General features: G+C 43.6%; 1 protein-coding gene across 1 annotated transcript in view; it reads right to left on the bottom strand.

Annotated features, from left to right (window-relative positions):
* The window catches only part of ALDH7A1 (aldehyde dehydrogenase 7 family member A1), a 46,686-nt gene extending 25,600 nt beyond the window's left edge, over window positions 1–21,086 (bottom strand). The window contains exons 1-7 of the mRNA XM_059418402.1: window positions 20,854–21,086; window positions 19,482–19,535; window positions 18,853–18,918; window positions 11,004–11,084; window positions 10,552–10,675; window positions 6,929–7,061; window positions 4,571–4,615 (exon numbers count right to left, since the gene is read on the bottom strand). Coding sequence (XP_059274385.1) covers window positions 4,571–4,615; window positions 6,929–7,061; window positions 10,552–10,675; window positions 11,004–11,084; window positions 18,853–18,918; window positions 19,482–19,535; window positions 20,854–21,045 — 695 coding nt within the window. The 5' untranslated portion in view covers window positions 21,046–21,086. The remainder of the gene's footprint in view (window positions 1–4,570; window positions 4,616–6,928; window positions 7,062–10,551; window positions 10,676–11,003; window positions 11,085–18,852; window positions 18,919–19,481; window positions 19,536–20,853) is intronic.
* Between the last annotated feature and the right edge of the window lie 5,507 nt (window positions 21,087–26,593).

Here is a 26,593-nt window from a genome sequence, read left to right as displayed (position 1 = left end):
GAGTCACCCAGGCACCCCTCTAATAGTTTTTTTAAAACTAGAATAATTTTGCACCACCTGACTTTCCCGTTTGAACTCTTTTAACCCCTTAGCCCAAGACCCAAACACACAGGCCTGGATTTCACCTGACATCAGACACAAGGATTTCTAACACCTTAAAAGCACGACTTATTTTCCCCTAAAATCTTAAGAAGAAAAATACATGGAGCACCTGGGTGGCTCAGTCTGTTAGGTTTCTTTTTTTAAAAGATTATTTTAGGGGCACCTGGGTGGCTCAGTGGGTTAAGCTTCTGCCTTCGGCTCGGGTCATGATCCTGGGGTCCTGGGATCAAGCGCCACAATGGGCTCTCTGCTCAGTGGGGAGCCTGCTTTCCCCCCTCTCTGCCTGCCTCTCTGCCTACTTGAGATCTCTGTCAAATAAATAAATTAAGAAAAAGAAATCTTTATTTTAGAGAGAGAAAGAGCGCGCGAGCAAGTGAGCGCACCACCCAGGTGAGGGGCAGAGGCAGAGGAAGAAGCAGGTTCCTCAATGAGCAGTGAGCCCAACTGGAGGCTCAATCCCAGGACCCTGAGATCATGACCTGAGCCCAAGGCAAATGCCTAACCGACTGAGCCATCCAGGTCCCCCAAATGTCTTGAGTTCTGACTTCAGCTTGGGTTATCATCCCAGGGTCAGCAGATTCATCCCGGCATTAAGATTGTCCCTCTCCCTCTCTGTTACTCCCTCCGCCCTGACCTCTCTCCCTCCCTCTTAAAAGAAAGAAAAAAGAGGGTGCCTGGGTGGCTCAGTGAGTTAAGCCTCTGCCCTGGGCTCGGGTCATGATCTCAGGGTCCTGGGATCGAGACCCACATCGGGCCCTCTGCTCAGCAGGTAGCCTGCTTCCCCCTCTCTACCTACTTGTGATCTCTCTCAAATAAATAAAATCTTTAAAGAAAAAAAAAAAAGAAAGAAAGAAAGAGAAGAAAAATACAACAAAAAAATAAAAGATACAAAACACTGGCCAGGTAGTTCAAGTGTTCATTGTTTTCGAAGATTTTTTTCTTTCTTTTTTTTTTAGAGTTTATTTCCCCAAATAAATAGGTAAATAAATAATAAAGATTTTACTTATGTGACAGAGAGAGAGTGCTCGAAGTAGGGGAAGCAGCAGGCACACGGAGAGGGACAAGCAGACTCCCCACTGAGCAGGGAGCACGATGTGGGACTTGATCCCAGGACCCTGAGATATGAGCCAAAGGCAGATGCTTAACCAACTGAGCCACTGATGTGCCCTGTTTTCAAAGATTTTCTGCCAAACTATGAACATACGGCTGGGTTCAAGATGACACACTGGTCGGAAGGCATTTGTTTGGTCTCTTGCCCCAGGTCCATTAAAATGAATAAAATCTTTAAAAAAAAAAAAAAAAAAAAAAAAAAAAAAAAAAAAAAAAAAAAAAATAAAATGAAGGAAAGGAATAGAAAGGAGTAAGGACTATAACCTAGAAAAATGAAGAAAAGGAAAGGTAGTTCCCACCAGCAAATGAGAAGTTCAACCCATCTCTGCGAAGAGACACCAGCCAGGGAAGTATCAAGGATGAAATGGGAAAGAGGCCCCAAACTTAGTGCTGCTAAGAAGACAGGGCAGAGGGAGCTGGACCTGCCAGCAGAATCTAAGCAAATTCGAGACTAGTGTCCACTGGTGTCGCACCAAATCCTTGAGTCCAGAAGCATCAGCACCCTCCACTTTAGAGCACTGCAGGCCAAGAGAGCGTTTTCTAAAACATTATCCTACTACTTAACATTATTCAAGTTAAGATCATAAATACAGTTCAGTGCCACAATGGGATATATATAAAAAAGGGCTCCAGTGATCCTGGTTTCTCTGATGCGGAGTTCTTTCATTCACTGAGCATCCTAGGGCCCTCAGGCCCAAAGACAGCCAAGGCTCTTTTCATCCATCACCCTAACCTTCTAGCCACTTCCTAAATTAAAAAAAAAAAGTCCAGGGGCGCCTGGGTGGCTCAGTGGATTAAGCCTCTGCCTTCCACTCAAGTTATGATCTCAGGGTCCTGGGATCGAGCCCCACATCGGGCTCTGCTCAGCGGGGACCCTGTGTCCCCCCACTTTCTCTATCTGCCTCTCTTGCCTATTTGTGATCTCTGTCAAGTAAATAAATAAAGCCTTTAAAAAAAAGAAAGTCCAAATTCTATACTGACTTCCATGAAAAACATACTGTTGTTATATTCTCCAGTTGTCCCCCAATATGTTCTTTTTATCGGTTTTCTTTTTTCCTGTCCATCAAGGATCACAGGTGTAGCTGTCATGTCTGTGACCAGGCATCAGGTTGTACAATTTCTTCCAGGGACTGAGGGTGTATCTACCATCTGCACAAGGAGACAGACTATTCTTCAAGGGAGGGGATTCTGGTTTGTGCCTAGGAGCTCACCAAACCCTTTCCTGTACTGCATGAGCCCCTGACACTGGATTAACTCTCTCATTCTCCCGCCCTGGTTGCCTGGTAAATGTTGGAGTATCAACAAGTCTACAGAGACACATCATGACTTATGCGAGAAATGACCCCTGAGCTGGTCAACGCTGAAACCTGGAAATGTGAACCTCACGCGTTTTGGTCGTCCCTGAGCATAGGGACTCTTGGATTTTCATGTCCCTTGTGGGTAGCTAAGAGCTCTGCCTAAGGAACTGTTCCAAGACATTTTGGATCCTGAGGGTCAGAAGGCTTTTATACCAGGGCCCCCCGCCCCAAATCTGTCCAAATAAACTCTCATCTCCCTACTCCTGCATGAGCTGCTACAGAGACACAGAATGAAAAGAAATACTGGATGTTATCCTCCCGGCAAACTAGGACCTTTCCAACATCCTTCTGAAGAGAAACGGGCAACGCATGGCCTTGTCGTCATATACAAATCTGAACGTTTAGCTCAATTTATAAGAACTACTCAATTTATAAGAACATTACGGCACCCTTGGCGAATACCAACAAAACCTAGCATCATTTTACTTACTGTATTCTGTGACAAAAACAGGTAATCTCCTCAATTATGTCAAGAACAGGCCATGTTCCCCTATGAACATTTCAAATCCTTCAGTCTGTTTAGAGCAAATACATAAATAAGCTCAAAACAGCAATCACCTAGAACATTTGAAACTACTGTCAAAATAGGTATTTTAAACCAGCTGCTTAATAACAACTGGCAAGTCTGGTTCACTATGTTGAGAGAACTGTCTTGGGTCTTTTTTTTTTTTTTTTTTAAACTCCCTGGGAGGCAGCTCTTTCTGTCCGTAGGTCCTATCACTGTGCTTTAAGAAAACCAAATTTTAACAAAGAAAACAAAACAAAAAACCCAACAACAAAACCCAAACCAAAAAACCCCCAAAACCAAAAAAACTGCCTGGGAACCTCATTATTTTTATAGATATGTTCTGTCTTGTGTGTTTTGCAGATTATCATTGTCTGTAATACTTAATTATAATTTAAGTATAATTATAATCAAATTTTAATTATGGTAAGCCAATAATTATTTAACTACTCAATTTAATTACTTTGCCTTGGAGGATAAAGTTTCCTCAATATCACATTCCTTTCAAGTAAATACTAACACACACACTATTCTTTTTTTCGGCCCATGTTTCAATTCCTAAACCACTTTCCCTAAGTGAACTTTTCACATTAAGGACCCTCTTCCACAGAGACTCCACATGCTTTCTCCGAGCAATTCTTCTATCAGAGAAGGCAGATCATGCAACCAATGGGACATCAGGGACAGTCAACAACTACCACTCTACATGGGAAGGCATCCTCTTCTATACAGTCTCCAAATTCCACAATGACAGATTAGTAACACTAATTTTATGACCTAACCAGAATTGTCAATTTCTCAAAAATGAATAAAAAAATCTGTAATCCAAAGATGAAATACATTTTAGACACTGTAAGTATCAGTAGAACAGTATTATCATTTCTGTTTTGCTGATCACTTATTAAACAAAAGCAATAAAGTATTAGCTGGGTAGAAACCAAAAACCATGAACATGTTCAGCAGTTACTAAATACTGCTCCTAAATTGCACGACTTCCTTTCCACTGGATTTGTTTGTATTTCCCAAGTGACATAAGGTTTGTTAAGAGCTCAGTTTCAGTATGTTAATCAATATTTGGCATGTTTCCAAAGAGCTATGAAAGAGCTCCATATACTGTAAAATGATTATCAAAATGTTATTACAATCAAAGGAGAAAGATGTTATATAAATTTCCTGCTTAAGTAAATGTGACTCTTCCATTGAATTAAAAATCAGTGCCAACCGGGCGCCTGGGTGGCTCAGTGGGTTAAGGTCTCTGCCTTCAGCTCTGGTTGTGATCTTGGGGTCCTGGGATCGAGTCCCGCATCCAGCTCTCTGCTCAGCAGGGAGCCTGCTTCCCCCTGGCCCCGCCCCCACCTGCCTCTCTGCCTACTTGTCATCTCTGTCTGTCAAATAAATAAATAAATTCTTTAAAATTTTGAATAAATAAATATAAATCAGTGCCACCCTTTGAGATTATGCAACATTCAGGAAAAAGCAACCCACACATACTTACTTTGTGACAGCTACACTAATGAGCGAAGTTGTTGGAGCTCCTTTCCTTGAGAGGGTTAAAAAAAAGAAAAATGCAACTGAATTTGGTGGAAATCATAATACCTTTTACTGTCAAGCAGAACCAAAAGTCTGTGTGACAAATTCTGTCCCAATCAGACCACAGAACCTGATAACTGAAATAAAAACCTGTCCTTCTTCAGCTTTGTGTCTCTGGGACCCAAGGGACTATAAAACTTCAAGAAACATAAAATGGCAATTCTGAACCTGCCCGCTGCACTGAACACAGGGACTGTTATATTAACCTTTGTCAATTATGGAAATGGAATTCTATCAACATGAACTTTAGAAGTTCCCCAGAAGGCACGCAGAGCTGAGAAAAACCATACAACTAGTCTTTATGGACTGAAACACCAGAAAGTGTGGGTCTCTTTGGCAAGATGGTGTCAAATCATTAATCTCCCAGCAATGCCTGGCTTTTGTAGACGGTCTGTGAATATAATCAACCTAACACAACATTACAGTTAAGTACGTAACTAGTGAGACAGATGCCAAGCAGGCCAAGACAACTCTCTTGGCTTTCCTGATCTCACCATGGAAGCTAAAAACAGGAAAGTGTTTTGCCATCTGCAAATAGGCATTTCCCAACTAACTTCTACTATCACATATTTTATAAAGTTGTAAAAGTTAATGTATCAATGGGAACACTGGCCAAGGACCGAAGAATCACTTGGGAATTCACTATGAAATTTTTATGGAAAGGGGGCAAAAAAAAGTCAAAATTTCACAAGGAAGTTGTGATTCTTCCCAAGTTCTTTTTTTCTCCAACTTTTTAACTTAGTTTTGTTCTTAGAGGGTGGTATAAAGGCTACATCCGGGTCTTTCTTCCCAGTTTCTGAAAGCCTTAACAGAATCCTCTGGAATAATCCCCAGGGTATGTGTTATGCTAACAGGGAGTTATATTAACAAGGTGATTTGGGGAGGGGGCAGTGCTAGACAGGGATGCGATGGGGGCTGGTCACTGGTCACCATAAAATCCAAGGCTGTGATCGAACTATCAGCCCTCCAGAACTCCATCTATGGGGACGGGAGGAGGGCTGAGAAAGTCCAAACACATGTCCAACGATTTAATCAACTGTGCCTTCGTAAGGAACCCGCAAGAGAAACTGCAGACACCAAAGATCAGGGTGGCTCCTTGGTAGGTAGGGTGCTGTGCCCCAGCTCAACTGGGAGGAGGCACAGAAGCTCTGCATCTGGGACCTTTCTACACCTTACCGTAGGTGTATCCTTTAAAATCAAACTATAATCAAGTGTCTGGCTAGCTCAGTCGGTAGAGGACGAGACTTTTAAAATCAAACTGTAATCATCATTAAATAGAGCATTTTCTTGAGCTCTGTGGGTCATTCTAGTAAATTACTGCAACTGAGGATTCACGGGTACCTCCTAATTTAAATAAGACTGGCCAGAACTGCAGATGTCCTGGGTGACCTGGGACACTTGTGGCTTACATCTAAGCCTTGAGGAGGACTGAGCCCATAAATCTGTAGAGCCTGTAACTAACTCTTACAGTATATCCCCTTGGGGTGGAAAGAGCTGGAAACCAGAGTGGGGACAAGCCATTTGCCAAAAAAGTAAGGCAAAAAGAGTATTGTTACCAATGGCAAAATTTGCAGTAATAAAAAAATCAGCACCATACAATTAGCAGGTGTGACTTGTATGTCCATTAAAGAGTAGGATATTAGAAAACATTTCAATACATTTAAAATCCTTCAGGCTGTTATGCCCCAATAATGGTATGCCCACGATTAAAGGAGCGAGACTGATACAAAGCGAAGGTCAAGCAAAGCTTTATTTCGCGCCAAGCATCAAGAACCTAACAGAAGGTCCAGGGCCGCACCTCTTACAAGAGAGGGCGAACAAGAGAGGGTGACCCTTCTCTGGAAAGGCCATGCAGTCGGGCCTGGCCACGCACAGGTGGCCAATGAGATTGTAACACACACAGAAAACTCCACAATGATGCTAGGTGACCGATTGAGTTACAATTTACCCTAGTAGACATTTGAATCAGCCTATTACACCTTGCTTGGGATTGGCACCCAAAAGGCAGGGCCCATACTCCTTGGTAACCAGGGAGACAGTATGCAACCCCCCCACCACCACCACCGATCGGATGTCTCCACCTGGCCTGACCCACCTTTGTATCTGGGCTTTGTTACCTGAAGCTGGTTTCAGGGACTTGTCTCCAAGTAAATCCCCTGGGGGAAGGGGAGCAGGGACAGTTTCTAAATAGGTCCTTACAAGGCAGTACCTGAAAACAGCTACTTTTATCATCTTACTACCACTTAAGAAAGTAAGGTCTTACCAAAGGCAGACATTCCCACAGATCATTGCGATGGCGTTGTTCCAGCCATATACTGCCACAGGGAAGTTGAATGCAGTGATGATCCCAACCAGGCCTACAGGATTCCACTGTTCAATGAGGGCGTGGCCAGGTCCTGAGGACACGGGATGGGGCAGAACACTTAAGCTAGTATCTTAATGCATTTGATGGTACTAAGAATCTGAAATCATTCATTATGAGAAAGAAGGTGCACCAGACCCAGGGTGGACTCCGGGTGCCTTACAGTGGCTCACTTTACACAGGTACATTAATTAGCATACAATAAAGCTGTTGTTACTACACTAGGTTATAAAGGGTACTGATCTTGTGCCTCTGATCTTATAGGAGCTCTGTATGGAGCAGGCAGCATCAGCACCCTCTGAAAGACAAAGAAAACGCCAAGAGGTGATGAGAGTTGCCCTGGGGGATGTGAATGCCAAGAGCACGACCCCAGAGCCGTGGACCTCTTCCAAGAGAGAAAAGGTAGCTCATTTAAATGAAAAAAAGAACAGCTCTAAGAATCACACGTATGGTAAATGAATGAAGTGCAAAAGTCTGAGTTCATGAGAAATGAACTCATTATCATTATCATGATAAATGATAAATACAAAGAAATGTATGTATTCTATATACAAATTTTAAATATACTGTCACCCACAGTCCCACAAAGGGGGTATTTTTTTTTTAAAGATTTTATTTATTCATTTAACAGAGAGAGATAGCTAGAGCAGGAACACAAGCAAGGGGAAAGAAGAGGGAGAAGCAGGCTCCCCACTGAGCAGGGAGCCTGACGCTGGGCTCAGTCCCAGGACCTGGAGATCATGACCTGAGCCCAAGGCAGTCACTCACCAGCTGAGTCACCCAGGCGCCCCAAGCAGCATATTTTAATCAAAGGAAGCCAGAGCAGAGAACTGAAGCAAGAAAGGTCACAAACTGAGTTAAAACCACAGACCAACTAGGAAGGTGGGGCTCCCAGCTGTCCATCTTTCTGGACAAATTCACTGCAGAACATGGAACCCAGCAGTGGCTATCCTCCCTCCCTGGCCCTCCTTTAGTTGAGCTCAATCCCCCTGGAAATGATGTACTGACACAGCCTCTTCCTGGCCCCTCCCCTCGCTGTCATCCTCCCCAGGAAGGCTAGAGCAGCCCTGATGCCCTCTGTCCTCTGCTTACAAGCCTGTGGTGTCTGGATGGCTACTGCAGCTGCCCTCAGGACAAAGTCCGAGCTCCCGACCAGGACAGGTCTCTCCCCTCACACAGTGCCCTCAAGCTACACCAAAGCAAGGCAGCTACCCAAATAAGCCAAGTCCTCTCATGTTAACTAGCAGACTTCTTCCCAAGGTCAGAGCACCCCTGGCCCAGCACTCCACCCCTCTCCGCCTTGAGGCCTGATCTTGGATTACTGTCTCTCCTAGGGGCGTTTCCTGATTGCCTCACAAGGCTGACTCAGGGTCACCACCCTCCCCTGCACCCCATCACAGTACCCACCATGCACTTTTACAATTATCCCATTACTTGTCTCCCACTTCCCTCCCACTCTAAAATGTCAGGTATCTTTAAGCTTTAAACTCTTTCAGGACAGGGTGCCTGGGTGACTCAGTTGCTTAAGGCTCTGACTTGATTTCAGCTCGGGTCAAGCCCTCAGGGTCATGAGATCGAGCCCTGTGTGGGGCTCTGTGCTGGGCATGGAATCTGCTTAAGATTCTCTCACTCCCTGTCCCCCTACCCGTGCCTCACTACTATGCACACTCACTTGCTCAATCAATCAATCCCTTCAGGACAAGGATAATAATGCCTGACTTGATCAAGTATCACTATCAGTTCACCTGGTACCTGGTGCACACTCAATAAGTATTTACTACATTAATGAAATCAAAGTCGCCCAAAAGCCTCTACATAGACAGACTAATAACCTACTTTTCTAAAAAATGTGCCTACAGGGGCACCTGGGTAGCTCAGTCATAAAGCCTCTGCCTTTGGCTCAGATCATGATCATGGTCCTGGGTTCAAGTCCCACATCGGGCTCCTCGCTCAATAGGGAGTCTGCTTCTCTTTCTGCCTCTGCTTGACACTCTGCCTGCTTGTGCTCTGACAAATAAATAAATAAAATCTTTAAAAAAAAAAAAAGTGTCTACAACTGAAAAATATTTTAATCGGTGAGGCAGACATCTCAGTAAGTATATATCAAAGAAATTCCTTGTTTGCATACATATGCTTCTCCAAACTGACAATTTACTTTTTTAACTCGAAAAGCCTATTGGAAATTATCAGTAATGGGGCACCTGGGTGGCTTAGTCAGCTGGACATCTGCTTTTGGCTCAGGTCATGATCCCAGGGTCCTGGGATGGAACCCCACAGGGGGTTTCCTGCTCATTGGGGAGCCTGCTTCTCCCTCTCACTCCCTCCTTCCTCCCCACTTATGCTCTCTTTCTCTCTCAAATAAATAAATATTAAGAAAAAGAAAATGATCAGTAACATAAAACATAAAATGCCTCTTGGCTAATGGGAATCATTGCTATATACCTAATTAAGGACAGTAAAAAAACAAAAACAAACAAACAAAAACCTCCCAATTCTTTCCACCAATAGGAAATTTACCAAATATGCCAAGAAAAACAGGAAAATTTGCTCTTTAAAAAGACATATTCCTGGGCGCCTGGATGGCTCAGTGGGTTGAGCCACTGCCTTCGGCTCAGGTCATGATCCCAGCGTCCTGGGACTGAGTCCCGCATCGGGCTCTCTGCTCAGCAGGGAGACTGCTTCCCTCTCTCTCTCTCTGCCTGCCTCTCTGTCTACTTGTGATCTCTGTCTGTCAAATAAACAAATAAAATCTCTAAAAAAAAAAAAAAAAATATTCCTGGGACACCTGGGTGGCTCAGTCAGTTAAGCATCTGCCTTTGGCTCAGGTCATGATCCTGGGATCCTGGGATCCTGGGATCGGGTCCTACATCGGGCTCCTTGCTCAGCAAGGAGCCTGCTTCTCCCACTGCCTCTCCCTCTTCCACTCCCCCTGCCTGTGCTCCATCAAATACATAAAATGTTTAAGAAAGAAAAAAAAACCCCAAAGTGTGGGATTAGGGGACAGCAATCTCCATTAAGTATGACTTTCAAAATATATTACTAGACTATCAAAATTAGCTTAACATATGCCATATGATACAGGATTTAGGTCATTTCAGATTTTTCCTAGTGATACTACAGCAAACACCTTTATATACAAACCTTTGTCATATTTCATATTGAATATTTACTCAAATTAGAGTCTTGAAACTGGTATTAAACCTTGGGCCCTTTGGATTTATTTTCAAATTGTTTTTGCTATGGACTGGTGATTCATGTTGCCAAAAGTCCCCATGAAAGAGTGGCTATCTCATCTACAGACTTCCCAAAACGGAGTTTTGGCTTTAAAAACACAAAATTTCAACAAGGATCTTGATCTGATATTTTCACCTATTTTACGTTTGTGAGTACAGAGATTAAAGACATTTTCACATGTTTACATGCTACATACAATTCTTCTTCTGCAAACTAGTCATAGCCAGAGCATATTTTGGAGTACGGTCTAAGAGCACAGAACTCTAAGTTTAACTGACTTCATTGCTTACTTTCAGAAGGCAAGATGGGTCCTCCAATCATCCGCGATAATCCAACAGCATAATCACAAATATCCACATACTCTTGAACTTCTCCCACACCTTCCACTAAGATTTTCCCCATCTCCAGCGACACCTAAAAGCCAAGAAGCATTCTTACAACACAATTCATGTTTTAAATACTAAATTTATGGGGTGGGAGGGGACAGGGGGAAGCAAATGGCATTTCTTGTCTATTTTGTCAAAATATAAACTTCAGAAAGTCTGTTATTATCTTAATTTTAAAACCCATGAATTTTCTTTACTCTTCCCTGTTCATCTTGTTCATCTTTCTTCTAAAGACATTTTTTATATGTATGAACTGACCCCTTTAAGCATCACAATCCTAAAATCTTAAACAAAAACACTCAACAGCCATAATCCCCAACTCAAAGGAATGTCTATTTACTAAGAAAATACTTTACCAAATTTCCTAGTTTTTGGATATTCTCCCGCAAAGCATCCCCAATCTGTCTTACTATTTCTCCTCGCTTCGGAGCAGGAACCTAAGAAGAGAACAGAATCTTAGCATCTGATTCAACATGTAAACTGGTGTCTGTAATACGGTATTAGAAAAACATCCTCTAAAGGAACTAAATACAAACCCATCAGATGACTTTCTGATCACATCCAAACAGTATTATGGCACATCCCTAACACAGATACCAGAGTCCCAGAAAACATCAACCAGATTATAGATTTTTGGAGAGTAAGGGTCTGTGCCAAGAACATAGATAAATTATAAGACTAAAAACAATGATGCTTAAAAAGCTTAAAATACCCTGAATACCAATAAACCTCTGTGATTCCCCCTGACATCTTCTTACGGGTCAAAATGACTGCATACCCAAATCCTAGATTCAGCTAATAAAACAGTATTCCATAACCCATTCAAATTATGATCCGCTATTTTCTGAGCATCTACTTACTACGTGACAGGCATCATTCCAGGCACTGGGGCAAAAAATAAACAAGGCATTCACAGAACTAATAATTTTACTGAATCTTCCTGTAAGTGCAATGGGAAGTCTTTAATGGTTTTTAAGGAAATGATTTGCTTCACTTTTTTTTTTCTCCAAAGGTTTTTAATTAAGCAAGCTTTACACCCAAACTGGTGCTTGCACTCAAGACCCCAACACCCCAAGATCAAGAGTTCCATGCCCTACTGACTGAGCAAGCCAGGTGTTCCTGCTTTGCTTTTTTTTTTTTTTTTTTTTTTTATCAGAGAGAGAGGGGGGAGAGAGCAAGCACAGGCAGACAGAATGGCAGGCAGAGGCAGAGGGAGAAGCAGACTCCCTGCTGAGCAAGGAGCCCGATGTGGGACTCGATCCCAGGACACTGGGATCATGACCTGAGCCAAAGGCAGCTGCTTAACCAACTGAGCCACCCAGGCGTCTCTGCTTTGCCTTTTATAAGACCACCATGCAGAGGGCACCTGGGTGGCTCAATTAACCGTCCAAGTGTCCATGTCCAACTCTTGATTTTGGCTCAGGTTGTGGGAATGAGCCCAGAGCCAGGCTCTGCACTCAGCACAGAGTCTACCTGTCCTATTTCCTCTGTTCCTCTCCCCACTCTCTCTCTCTCTCTCTCAAAAAAATAAAATAAAATAAAATAAAGAGAATCTTTTAAAAAATCAATGTGGTATAGGTGAAGCATATACTGGAGGGGAAAGAGAAGTAGGGAGGCCAATTAAGAACATACTCTAGTGCCCTAGACCAAAGATTACAGTAACTCAGTTGTAAAACTAAAGCAAGGGACACAAAGCAGATTCAGGATTAATCTGAAAACAGAACAGACAGGACACCCTAATGGAATAGGTGTGGGAAATGGGGGTGCAAGAACCACGGATGGAGCCCAGGTCTGTGGCTTGAACAGCTGGCTGGATGGAAGTACAATTCCTGAGACAAGACAGAAGTGTAAGGGGTTTATGGAGGCAAAGAGTACAGGCTGGGTCACGTGAAGTTTGCGATGTGCTTCACCTATGGAGACATGACTTCCTCAACTGTGATCGCCACTCCTTTCTTCTCTCCCCTCCAGCTCTTCCCAATTAACTCAGCCTCTCCTTCAGAGGCACAGTACAGTTGTACAACTGCAACAGGCCCCAGGCTGGGGCCTGCCCGCACCCCCTCTTAGAGAGGGCTATCACAGCACTGCTCAAAGGCTGCCGCCTCCCAGAGCCTGACCCAGAACTCAGGGTTCATCTTCATGCTCTTCTTCCCAGAGAGATCACCGGGTCAGGAGAGAGCTTTTCTGGAAGGAACCTGGCATCCTACTAACCCTTTAACCATTCCTCCCCTTTGACTAGGTAATTCCATTCCCAGATACCAAGCATACACATAAGTGTACAGAAGGATAGGTACCACACTTAACCACAATGCCATTTCTAGCAGACAAACCAACCACCCTAATGTCCATCAACACATGACTAGTTAATATAGGAACAGCTATAAAATTGGGACACTTCACACTCTCCAAATAGGAAGAAAGACTCATAAGGAAAAACTTTCAAGAGTTTTAACAGGATAACAGAAAACAGCAAAATAATATACACAATAACTAAACTTTCACTTATATTTGAAGAAATATACATTAAGATGTTAATGGTCATTTCTGGGGAATAGGATTTTTTTGGTGGGGGAGGGAGGAGGAGATGCAATGCTAATAGACTTCCAGTCCCCATATTTTCTATGTCTACAGCATTTGCCATTTTTACAATACAACTCTTCTGAAAACAATAAAACTTGCAATGTTACATGAATCAGCACAGATCTACACACTTTCTAGAACATGGGGTGGGCTCATTAATGTTTCAAATGAATTTAGCCTACAGGCTTCTAAGTTCAGCGAATTGGTTAATATCAACCCAAAATGGCTAATACACATTTACATTATATTCTGTGTATATATTATTCGGTCTCTAACCAGTAATTATTGCACACTTTCTATGTGCCAGATATTCTGATCTTCCCCAGGGACACCAGGAAGACAGCTACAATTCAAGCCCACTAGAACCAACACCCCAATGGGGGGGGGGGGAGGGTGGAAACAACAAACAGGTGATTTCAATCTCCTATGGTGAGTGCTGTTCTGGAGAAGCCAGACTGTACAAGGAGAGAGCCTAGCAGTGTTAACTGAGTGTTGCTTGGGGTTAGCAAGCGGGGAAGAAGGCAGCTTTCCGAAGAAGTTTAGAGATCTAAGACCTCAAGCATGATTGCTGCTTGCCAAGTAAAGAGGCAGAGAAAGTAGAGGGAAATTATGGGCAACAGGAAACAAAGCATATGCAAAGGCCAAAAGTCAAGAGAGGAAATGGAAGATTTCTGGAAAATTTAGGTTTAAAGGAACCAGGAGATAAAATTAGGGGCCACAGTGCAAAGGACCTTATAAAGGATGCTTCAAAAAATAGTGGGAAAATCAGCAGAGAGTATTAAATGGTAGGGGGAAATTATAGCACCTTCTAAATATCATTCCAGGAGCACCTGGTGGGCCCAGTCTGTAGAGTATACAACTCTTGATCATGGGGTCATGAGTTTGAGTTCCACATTGGGCTTAGAGCTTATTTAAACAAACAAACAAACAAACAAACAAAATCACTCCAGTTATGGTCTAGAAAATAGATCAGAGATTCACACTAGGAGACCAGTAGGCAAGACAAAGATGGTGACTTGTCTCAATTATAAAGACAGCAAGAGAGATAAATGGAATTTAAAATATTCAAGACTTGGTAACTGACAGTAACTAACAGATTCTCAACCCTGGGTATATAGCAGAATCACCACCCATAAAACTTTTGGGCTAGATTCCAGGCAAGACCATTCAAATGTGGCCTCTGCATTTTTGTTCCATCCTCGCAAATGACAGGACAGAGTAGTATGAACTGAGAAAGCCAGGATTAGGTCTGGGGACAGGGAAATGAGGGCAGAGTGGGCAACAAGACAGCCCCACCTCCCAGGTGAGCTTGATTGGCCCCAGCACGACAGGCCATTCAAAACCTCATGCCCTCCTGAGATGGGCAACAAGACCCCTCATCCCTGCACGCTGTAATAAAAGAGCTTCCACGTAAGTGGTCTTCCTTTATGCCCTTACAGATAGCTCATTACCAGTTGCCTGTCCTCACTCTGGCTCTTCCTCACCAGAGATGGGAGGGGGGAAAGGACACACTGGGGATGCAGAGGAGCCTAACAGTGGCATTCTGGGCTGAAACCAGTTCATGAGAGCAGCAGAGCCAGTACTCCTGACCAGGTTCTCTGTGCTCAGGTGTAGTTAGGAGAAAGAAATCATGTATATAAATGATCCTCCAATAAGTTTTTATTTTTGCCTTCAAGGAAACCACTCCCACTGAAAAACTGCAGGCCTAACACCAATGAACTCACTGAAACACACAAGGCCAGCCGAAACCATCACAGCAAAGCAGAAGCAGCCTGATGCCAGAAAGGAGCCTGGAGGGTTAAGTGCATAGACCAGGAGGGAATGAGCTTTGCTCTGTTCTTGTCTGAGGCACCAGCAGCTTCTAAGTAACTGCCCCATTGACAGGAGCCCCAGAGGCAGTTAGGTAAGGCTATGCCACTTCCCTCAACTTTGAACTCAATTGCTGAGCTCAAATTCTAACAAGTGGGATCCCCTACTGACTCCACCATCACCCTGCACAAGCCATTCCCACTCAGCAACCTCATTCTGCTAGGAGATCTAAAAAGAGTCCAGGAAGTAGGAGAAAGCATGGTAGGTGCAGAGGTGGGCATTGTTCAGGCAGAGCAGACTGCCAAATGCAAGCCTCAACAGGAAAAGAGCATAACAAAAAAGTATAGCACCCTATTAAGGAAAGACAACACAGTATCAGCTGCCAGCTCTAGGGCAGAGCCAAGACTAACCTAAAAGCCACTTCGGGAAAGGCAAGATTGTGAATCACAGGTGCCTGGGTAAATACACACACATGTAAGAGATGTTTCTGGTCACAGGTTTCCCTAGCATTCCAAACAGTGTATGCAAACAGCGAATCCGAACGCAAATTATGGACTTTAGTTAATAATAATTGATCAACATTGGTTCTCCCACTGTAACAAATACATGGCACTAATATAAGATGGTGGTAAGAGGGAAACATGCCAAGTACGCTAAGGAGGTAGAGGGCCCTACCCCACCCCCTTTTACAGCTCATCGCTCAGGTGACAGGGCTTAGACTGAGCCAGAACGTGCCACTTTGGCGCGAGGATTATTTTGAGCTGAAGCCAACCAAGGCCTACCAGACTTGGGAAAAGCCTTTTTCTTCCCCCTTAAGTTTCTGAAAGAACTTACAAGGGGGATCTCTGCCAAGGAGCAAGTTATTACCAGAGATCACTTTGATAAGGAGATAATTAGCTGCATGGCAGAGAAAACATTTGTGTACCAAACATTTACTCCTCTCACCTTTCTGTGAATTGCCTTCCTCCACAAGGAGCCCCAGAGCTCTGGATTCACAGAAGCCTCAGTGTCTGGCTGCCCCTGGGTCTTGGATCTTTCCTCACTGCCACCCTTCCCTGCTCCACACCAGAAATTACAATGTTTTTCTCCTGTGATCTGTTTTATGCCAATTATTGGACCAGACACAGTACACAGAAGTGAAAAGCAAGATTCTTCTTTCTTGGACGTCTGGGTGGCTCAGTGGTTTAAGCCTCTGCCTTTGGCTCAGGTCATGATCTCAGGGTCCCAGGATCAAGGCCGATATCAGGCTCTCTGCTCAACAGGAAGCCTGCTCCCTGCCCCCCCCCCAACCAACGCACCTCCCGCCTGTTTCTCTGCCTATTCGTGATCGCTCTCTGTCAAATAAATAAATAAAATCTTAAACAAAAAAAAAATTCTTTCTTCTCATACTATAAACCTAAAATTGCTCCCCCGACACACACACAAAAAAGTCTGATTAATTTTTCTGTAAATAGCTTATATATAGGAAACCAATGTTTTTATAAATTACGCAGTAAACTTAGGCTGGTATGCAGTGCCACTGTAAGTCAAAAATTTTACACACGCCCTGGATAATAATTACAACTATGAAACACATAAAGATGAAGGAAATGCACAAAATCTAACTCTAATAACTATTCTGTATAGAAGAGGACGAGGTAAGAGGATTCAATGTCATTATCTTAGTGCCTCATCTAATTTTTAGTAAAGATGTATTACTTTTTTTAAGATTGCATTTATTTATTTGATACAGAGTGCATGAGGGTGTGTGTCTGGGGGGGAGAAACAGAGGGAGAAGCAGACTCCCTGAAGAGCAGGGAGACACCAGCAATCCCCCCACCCTCCCCCATCATGACCTGAGGTGAAGGTAGCCACTTTACAGACTGAGCCACCCAGGTACCTCAAATACGTATTACTTTTACATCAAAAAGAAAAAATTATTTTGCAAACAATTAATGACACTGCTCCGGGTACCTTTCTCTATGCAGGGTGAACTGAGCACACCGTTTGCTTTTGGAAGTGGCCTTTTACTGCTCAAGGACATTTTTCATTGCGCATAATGGAACCCTAGGCCAACTTACAGCCAGATTTGGTTCAAGTACAGGAAAATGTTCTTCCCGCTTTGCACTGAGGCGACCTCCTGCCTGACAACTAAGGGGCATCCAACTCAGGGCTCTCTGGGAAAACCTGTCCCTTCCCCAAGTCACCCTAGCAACATTGGATTCAGAGAAAACAGTGGCTCAGCAATCCCAAACGCAGCAGCACGTGGTGTTTGTAGCTCAGGCAGACATCTGCAAAAGCAGGGTCCCGCAACAAGCAATTCCAATGATTAACTCATTTAACCCTTACCATAACCCCAGGAGGCAGGCCGACCTAGTCTCCTCTATTTACAAGACAAAGCCCACAGAAAGAAATTCATTTACCCGGTAGAGCTGGCTTAAACCTTCCAGGATGTTCCTTTAGCCTCAGGCCTAATCTTCAGGAGGCAGCAAATGGGATATTCAGACTGGGGGAGAGGTGGGAGAAAATCTACCTTAACATATAAAAATTCCGGGGCGCCTGGGTGGCTCAGTGGGTTAAAGCCTCTGCCTTCGGCTCAGGTCGTGATCCCAGGGTCCTGGGATCCAGCCCCACATCAGGCTCTCTGCTCCGCAGGGAGCCTGCTTCCTCCTCTCTCTCTGCCTGCCTCTCTGCCTACCTGTGATCTCTGTCTGTCAAATAAATAAATAAAATCTTAAATATATATATATATAATATATAATATATAATATATAATATATATATATTATATATATATATAAATTCCTTTGGAAACTTCCTTTATCTCTAAACCCTCCAAGACACGTGTTGGCAACCATTCCCCAAGCATATATGGCCCACCGATATACACCTGAAGGGTCTCATGACTAAGGCTTTATTAGATGGTAATAGATAACTTTGTGCTAAGAATAGTTAGCCCCTCAAGGTTCTGGAAACCTTGCTTCCAAAATTCCTTAGAGACTTACAGTCTCCCTAATCCCCTTTCAACCTGAAAGTCCTCATGACCCCAGTGCCACTTTCTGCCCACCAATCCCCTCCCCATGCTTTAACAAAACCTTTTTGCACCAAAGATTCTTTCTTGGTTGTCAGCTTCAAACCCTACTGTTCTTTCCTACATCACAGATAGATGGAGGAGGAACCACCAGCTTGACCAAACTGCAGGAACTCAAGACCCTGCCCTGTGAACTGGGACTATCAACCAACTGCAGAGATGCTCCCTCCCACACCCCAGCCCCCACCCCTGCATGAAGCCGTCTGGAAGGAGTAGGGAGAAGCAGGAAAAAGGGTATTTGTAACATAGACGGTCCTTTGTTTTTGTCCAGTGAGAAACTTGAGAAACTTCAATTGGAAATAGTATTCACAGCTGAGGTATATGCTACTTCAGTAAAGACTTTAAATCCACTTAAAATCACCATTTACTGAAGGCAGATATAGAAAAGGCACTATCGGGGTGCCTGGGTGGCTCAGTGGGTTATGCCTCTGCTTTCAACTCAGGTCATGATCTCAGGGTCCGCGGATGGAGCCCCGCATCGCATCGGGCTCTCTGCTCGGCGGGGAGCCTGCTTCCCCCTCTCTGCCTGCCTCTCTGCCTGCTTGTGATCTCTCTGTCAAGTGAATAAATAAAATCTTTGGGAAAAAAAAAAGTAAGAAAGAAAAGGCACTATCCTGGGACTACAGCAGAGGGAGATTATCACTGCCCCAGATCAACTCCCACTGCAGAGAGCACCGACTGCTTGGAAGATTTTTCTCTTATCTCCCTGCAGTCACCAGAGGTCATCGTGCTATGACCTTCGCACTCACCTCTGCCCAGACTCTCCATGCTTCCCTCGCTTTCTTCACCGTTTCTTCATAGTCGGCCATGCTAGCCTGAATTACCAATTAGGGGGAGACAAAGAGAAAAACAAAGGGAAGTAATGATTCCCCTTTTGAGAACATCCAAGATTTCTGGAGAACTGGCGTATCTCTAGGTGACCCTCAGATCTGTAGCTTAAAATGAATTTCACAGCCTGTGCTTCCCAACACTTGTGATAACCCAGTAAGACAGCTTAGAATCTAGCTATACTTTCTAAAACATTGCTTCTAGAGGCAAGGTCCATTAACCTCATCTGGGGCCAACACCTGAGATGTCAGAAATTCAGAACCATGGGCTCCAACATAGACTTCACAAGAACAGGTAATTCAGGAATGTGGTGATTCAGAAACGTGGCCTTAAATGGAAACCCCCTCCCACACACACACACAACTTTTCTGTTTCACCTTTCCTAGGACACCCCAACCCAAAGAGTGGGCTGTCTCTCCCAGACATTTTTCAACGTCCTGTGAAAAAGAAACACTTTATTCTTGGACTGTGAGAATCCATACTGCTCTTCATCACTGGCACATACCCCATGGGCAGTTTGTATTAATAAAAGCAAAACCAAAAAACTTACCTGTCGTACTCTTGCTATCGGTTCATTGTTAGCAGGACAATAGGTGGTGATAACCTTAAAACAAAATAAACAAAAAGATGAATGCTATCTATAGAAAATGTAATCCCTTCCAAAATGGGGGAACAGACCAAATGGGGGTTGTAAGGAAAAGAAGAAACTGAACTTAGATACCATATCCAAACTTGGAAGTTTTACATTAACTTTTACTACAAATAGGTCACTTAACAGAGCTCTTTTTCATTTTTGACCTAAACGTGCAGAATCATTTTGCAAAACCCAGCCTTGCCACCGGAACACTCGGTGTAAAAGCAACAGTCTAACGTAACCCGTTACTTCGCCTCTTTTTCCACAAGTAACAGACCAATCTGACTGACGAGATTTGCTTACTCTTCATACTCTGCCCTAGTTAGAAGGTCAAAGAACCAACAGTGGACAAATATGGGAAAAGCCTATCTCCACACAAACGGCATAGATTAGTAAGAAAAAAAAAAGTCAAGGCATATTGAAAAGATTTTCAGGAGAGTAATTTATCCAGGAACCTAGTATCATGCCACAGGAAAAACAGGATCAAAGTGAAAACAGGAAAGGATTCAGAGGATAATTAAAAGCACCTGAATCTCCTACAGTCACAGGTAACCATAAGAACTGTTCCCTCTAACAAAGCAAGTTCATTATATCACACTCGACAAACTTCGTGGCATGCTATGTAACATTTCCTTTTTGGGTTTTTTGGTAACATCTTGTAAAAGCTTTCTTTTGTATGCAGCTTTCAAAAAAATCTGAGCGGTAATAACCTTACCTTTCCATGGTATTCTGTAAAACAACTTAATTGAGCTTTCACGGAGGGCCAGTTATGGTGCCTGGCTCTGGAAATAAAGAAATGCTTAAAATCCTGTCCTCCAGGAAGCTCAGCGCCCAGTAATTTTAACAGGATTTCAGCAAACCCGGACTTGCAAACTCCAACAAAGGATTTCAGAAAAGACAGTATAAAACTAAGGCAGAACACAGGCAGACCCGTGGAGCCAGAGTCAAGCACAAAACTGAGATAATTTCCCAAAGCTAAGCGTGTGGCCTATCTCTCTACACATCGAGAACTCTTGGGTTGTAAGCCTGCGTGGAAGTTCAAGCTCGACCAGCTCCCAAATGACGCTGATTTCTCCAAAGCACACAAAGACCTAATAATCTAAACGCATTTTTAAGGCACCCTACACAAGCACACGTTTACTCTGTCGCTTCCAAACTTGCCCCCCCCCAGTACAACCGTCCACAACGGCAGCGGGGGTGGGGAGTGGAAAATGGGGCGGAGGGGCGGGGGATCCGGTTGGGCAGGGACCGCACTGAGGCCGCACAGATTTCCCGCACACCCGCATACCTCTCCCCGGCCTCCCCAGCTTCCATTGTATACGCCCTCGTTTTCCTCGCGGAGCCCGAGCTCCTTCAGCCAAGCGTACTGGGCCTGATTGATGAGCAAAGTGGACATGAAGGCGGCAGGCCTATTCCAAGGACCAGAGAGCCTGCTTCCCCTCGCAAAGTGCACACACAGCTGGCGAGGAACGCGCCACATACTGAGCCCCGGACGCGCGGCGTGCCCGCGCCCCGCGGGAGCGGCTGAAATAGCGCCCCGCCCCCTGCCCGGGGGAGCCCATTGGGCAGGCCGGGCCCCGCCCCCCGGAGCACGCTCCCGCCGCCGCCGCCGCCGCCTCGGCGGAGGCCAGTCTGGGTCTTCCGGAGGCGCGCGGGGCGCGCCCTCGCCTGGCACAGTGGGGTGCCGCTAGGAGGACGTGGTCGAGCTGCTGCCATCTGGTGCAAGACGCGGCGAATTGCGGCCGCAGCCAGAAATGCTTTTCAGCAAAATATTGGTTCTACAGTACCCTAGCTTAGAGGGGGGCTTCTTGGGCTTTCTCCTGCATGGAATCACCTGGCCATCACGTTAAGTGCACATTCCGATTCGGCGACTCTGGCCTGGGGTCTGAGAAGCGCCGGTTCTAACCAGCCCCCAGGTGATGGTGAGGCGGCTGCTACCTGGAGTAGCCAAAGAAGGTTTCTTGGTGGAGGGAGAGAGAGGATTGTGTTCACTGCTTTGTTGAATTACAAAGTCGAGTTTTCTAATTAATGAAAAATGTGAAATGATGATACTGCCTTCTCAATATCCTGCCAGGGATATTGCTTTTGAAGAATAAAGACGGTTTTGATAATTCCCTTCATTCTCCATTATTTCAATTTTCCTGCAATAGCCTTTCCACTCACTCCCCACCCACCCACGATGCTTAAGCATGCCATCTCCCATCTTATTCCACAGTCACTAGGCCTACCCTATAAAAGGGAAATACATCTCTTAACAGCATGATTTGGATGTGGGTTAAAAATATATATGCACTCTTGGAGCGCCTGGGTAGCTCAGTCTGTTGAGCATCCAACTCTTGATTTCTCCTCACGTTCTGAGCCCAAGATGGAGCCCCATATGGGGCTTCCCGCTGGTGGGGGGGGGGGGTGTCTGCTTGGGATTCTCTCTCTCTCTGCCCCTCCCCGTATGGGTATGTATATATGTACATATGTATATGTATGTATATATGTACATATATATGTATATACACATGTATATATGTATCACGAGTACTCTCTCTCAAATAAGTGAATGTTTTTTAATATATATATATATATATCCATTCTCTCTCCCTCTCTCTCTCTCTCTCTCTGGGGCTCCACTGAACCTCGGACTCTTGGTTTTGGAATCTGGGGTTATGGAATGGAGCCCCACGTCTGGCTCTGTACTGAGCATAGAGTTGGCCTGGGACTTTCTCTCTCTCTCCCTCTACCCCTCCTCCCCCCTCAAATAAGTAAACCTTAAAATACATATATACATACCCATACGCACACCCCACTCCGGAATCAGTTGAGTTAGGCCTCTCAGCAATTTCCAACAAACCTTTTGAAAATATTCCTCCTAACTGCTGCTGGATTTCTAAATTGCAGCCAGACACACTAAGTCACTTTGTTTCTATGCAAAGCCTGTTTTCTTCCCACTGTGCTTTTGTCCTTTACTATTCTCTCTACCTGTGAAACTTCCATCTCTGTATTCAAACTTGAGCTTTATCTATTCCATCCTTATGGCTCAAATAATTTCAACAAATAATCTGGCATTTCAAACATCTACAAGAAAGTATAGAAAGCACTGGATATACAGGAATGATGCCTCTGTTTGTAAACATTACATTTTCTGTTCATCCTTGTATGGCTCCATGATTCCCAGCATTCTACCAGGCTCACGGGCACTTACATGAATGAATGAACAAATGAAACTAGGAATACACCTGAGGAGCAGTAGGCACAGACACCTTGTCCAGCACTGGTAATCCACCAACAGCCCGGCTACTATCTTCATCTACCCTAGGACTGAAGCCCTAATTTCCCTCATTTTAAATCTCAGACTCTTTTTTTCCCCCCTCAGGCATTTAACTGAGAATTTAATTCTTCTCACTTTCTGGTGGCTAGCAAGATTCCTTATACATATATCCAAATATCACAGTCTTCCTTCTCTTCTCCCCCATTTAATTCAGAAGATACTTAAAGATGCACTAAATTTTAGGAGTGACAGATAATACCCTTAAGGAATGTAATATTCTCCTCACTATGTCAAGCAGAGAAGTTCAGGACTATCTCTCTAAACCAGTTGTAGCAAAAAAAGACACCAGCAATTGCCTACATTGAAAAGGGAGATTACATCTCTCATTTCTACCTCCAGTTTTCAAAACTACTTATCCCTGCCCAACAGGAGGTCAGGAAAAAATTATAAGCAATGAATTCTGATGGGGCAGAGCAGAAGAGCACATTTCATATATGAAAGAGAATTAAGTGAATCACATATAAAAGCATATAAAAATTGCAAAGCCTTACAGAAATGTCAATGTACTGACTGAACTCCGAGCACCTTGAAAGTATTGTGCATCAGAAGTGGCAGAGTCTGCAAATAGCCAATCCTGCTTTCCAAATAACTTATCAAAGGCATCACAGCATGGTGATCAAAGCAAGGACTCTGGAGTCACAGCATTGTAAAAAATGAACAGTGCTTATAATGTGATGTCCTCAGGAATGCTAGAAGTCTTCATTCTTCAAAGATAGCTACCAGGAGGCAGAGGCATGTGACCTGAACAGGCATGCTTGCCCCAAGGCTGCAATACATTAGAGAAATCCCTACCACCCAGGATACAATTTCATTTTTGCAAACGCAAAACATGATTTATCAGAGCATAGGTAAGTGACATTATTGCTCTGGGCAAACTCATTAATCAAACTCACAAAGAAATGATGCTACAACTACAATGCTGGAATATTATTTTATAGGGAAAATTATCTTCAGAAAGGACCAACAACTCACATCCTATAATCACTGCATTCTCTCCCAGGACACAAACTACCCATCTAATTGTTTAATGAGTCCAGAATAAGAAGAGTTATTCATTAATAATATATGGTTTCTGCTTTTTTTTTAATGTTTTAAGGGCTTTATTTATTTGTCAGAGAGAGAGAGAAGGAACAGAGGGAGAGTAAGAATCCCAAGCTGACTTCACGCTGAGCACAGAACACATCACAGGGCTCGATACCAGGACTGTGATATTATGATGCGAGCTGCAACTAAGAGGTGGTCGCTCAACTGACCCCCAATTCCAACTTTTAATAGCATCAGCTAAGATAGTCTCCTCACTGTCTGAATTAAATGATAGGTTCAATGCAATCCCAATCAAATACCAGAATTAGCTAGGGGATCTCAAGTTTAAATGGAAATGCAAAGGATCTAGAATAGTCAAAACAATTTTGGGAAAAATGAACAAATTTAATTACCTAATTTTTAACACTTATTATACAATTGTACCATTATTATAAACCTAAATAATCAAGACAGTGTCACATTGGTGTAAAGACAGACATAAGGAGTAATGGAACAGAACAGAGAACCCAGAAATAGATTCTCACATACATAGTTAATTTTCTTTTTTTTTTTTTTAAGATTTTATTTATTTATTTGACAGAGAGAGATCACAAGTAGGCAGAGAGGCAGAGAGAGAGAGAGAGGAGGAAGCAGGCTCCCTGCTGAGCAGAGAGCCCGATGCAGGACTCGATCCCAGGACCCTGAGATCATGACCTGAGCCGAAGGCAGCGGCTCAACCCACTGAGCCACCCAGGCGCCCCACATAGTTAATTTTCAATAACGATGACAAGGAAATTCAATGGGGAAAGTATAGCCTTTTCAACAAAAGGTACTATATTAATTGGATATTCACATTCCAAAAACAAATGAACCTTGATGTTCTTCATTATATATACACATCACATCATATACACACTTCACATTATATACAATAATTTACTCGAAATGGACCGTGAACCTAAAAGTAAGAAGAAAATCTCTAAAACTTTTAGAGGAAAACAGTGGAGAAATTCTTTAGGATGGGGAGCTGTTCTCTGTATTTTATAATATTTAGCTGCATTACATACCACATAGTAAAATGTTAATTATAGCATGAAATTTGACTCCTACATCATACCATACAGGATCAACTCCAAGGGGATTGCAATTCTATGCAGGAAAGATAAAACAATAAAGTTGTCTAAGAGTTAGGAGAACTGGAGTCAAGAGTCAGTTTAAATAGCTCAGCTGTGTCAAAAGGGATTGGACTAGGTCTTAGATCTTAAACTCACATTTCAAAAGTCTATATTCATTCTTTTCCATGCAATCTAGAAACTTATCCCAAGGAAATTATAAAACAAGTTTTTAAAAATATGTGTTAACTGCAAAATTGGCTACAGCCTAAATGGATACCGTCAGAGACTAAATAAGTGCTGGTATCTCTATGCAACTGAATTCTAGGTAGTCATCAAAAAGGAGCTAGATCTTTCTATTTTGGTACAAAAAGGTGTCCAGGATAAATTGTTAAGATTTTTTAAGACTTTTTTTTTTTAATAAGTGCAATCTACCCCCACAAAGTGGGTCCAGAACTCATGATTTCAAGACCCAGTCATATGCTCTATGGATTGAGCCAGCTAGGCATCCCTATTGTTTTCTTTTCTTTCTTTCTTTGTTTTTTAATTAGATTACAGGGGCACCTGGGTGGTTCAGTTGGTTAAGTGTGTGCCTTCAGCTCACCTTCTGATCCAAGTATCCTAGGATCCAGCCACCCCATTGGGCTCCCTGCTCAGTGGGGAGTCCGCTCCTCTCTCTCTCCCTCTGCCCCTCCCCCTGCTTATCCACGCACTCTGCTCTCTCTCACTCTCTCAGATAAATAAATAAAATCTTTTAAAAATTCAGATTATAAAATAGTAAAAGGTACAAATAGTAATATTTCATGTAAAAAAATCCATAAATATTTCTTGATCACCTATCATATACAGTAAGTCATGGAGCTGAACACTGGGGAGAAACAATAGTCAATAAAAACAGGCATTCCATGGGTCGCCTGGGTGACTCAGTCATCAAGCGTCTGCCTTCAGCTCAGGTCATAATCCCAGATCCTGGGATGGAGCCCTGCCTTGGGCTCCCTGCTCTGCAAGGAGCCTGCTTCTGCCTCTCCCACTCCCCTTGCTTGGGTTCCCTCTCTTGCTCTCCCTTTCTGTCAAATAAATAAATAAATAAAACCTTTTTTAAAAATAAATAAAGGGGCACCTGGGTGGCGCAGTGGGTTAAAGCCTCTGCCTTTGGCTCAGGTCATGATCCCAGGGTCCTGGGATTGAGCCCCACATCGGGCTCTCTGCTCAGTGGGGAGCCTGCTTTCCTCTCTCTTTCTCTGCCTGCCTCTCTGCCTACTTGTGATCTCTGTCTGTCAAATAAATAAATAGAATCTTTAATAAATAAATAAAACAGGCATTCCAGAGGAGAACGAAGGCATAAATAAATAAATAAATAACAACAAAACAAATACACACAGGCGGCGCCTGGGTGGCTCAGTGGGTTAAAGCCTCTGCCTTCCGCTAAGGACATGATCCCAGAGTCCTGGGATCGAGCCCCACATCGGGCTCTCTGCTCAGCAGGGAGTCAGCTTCCCTTTCTCTCTGCCTGCCTCTCTGCCTACTTGTGATCTGTCAAAATAAAAAAATAAATAAAAATAATAAAAAAAAAA

The sequence above is a fragment of the Mustela nigripes genome, chromosome 12 (genome assembly GCF_022355385.1).
Source record: "Mustela nigripes isolate SB6536 chromosome 12, MUSNIG.SB6536, whole genome shotgun sequence".
In the NCBI taxonomy this organism is placed as follows: domain Eukaryota; kingdom Metazoa; phylum Chordata; class Mammalia; order Carnivora; family Mustelidae; genus Mustela; species Mustela nigripes.
Note: the sequence above shows the minus strand (reverse complement) of the source record. Positions and strands in the feature narration are given on the sequence as shown.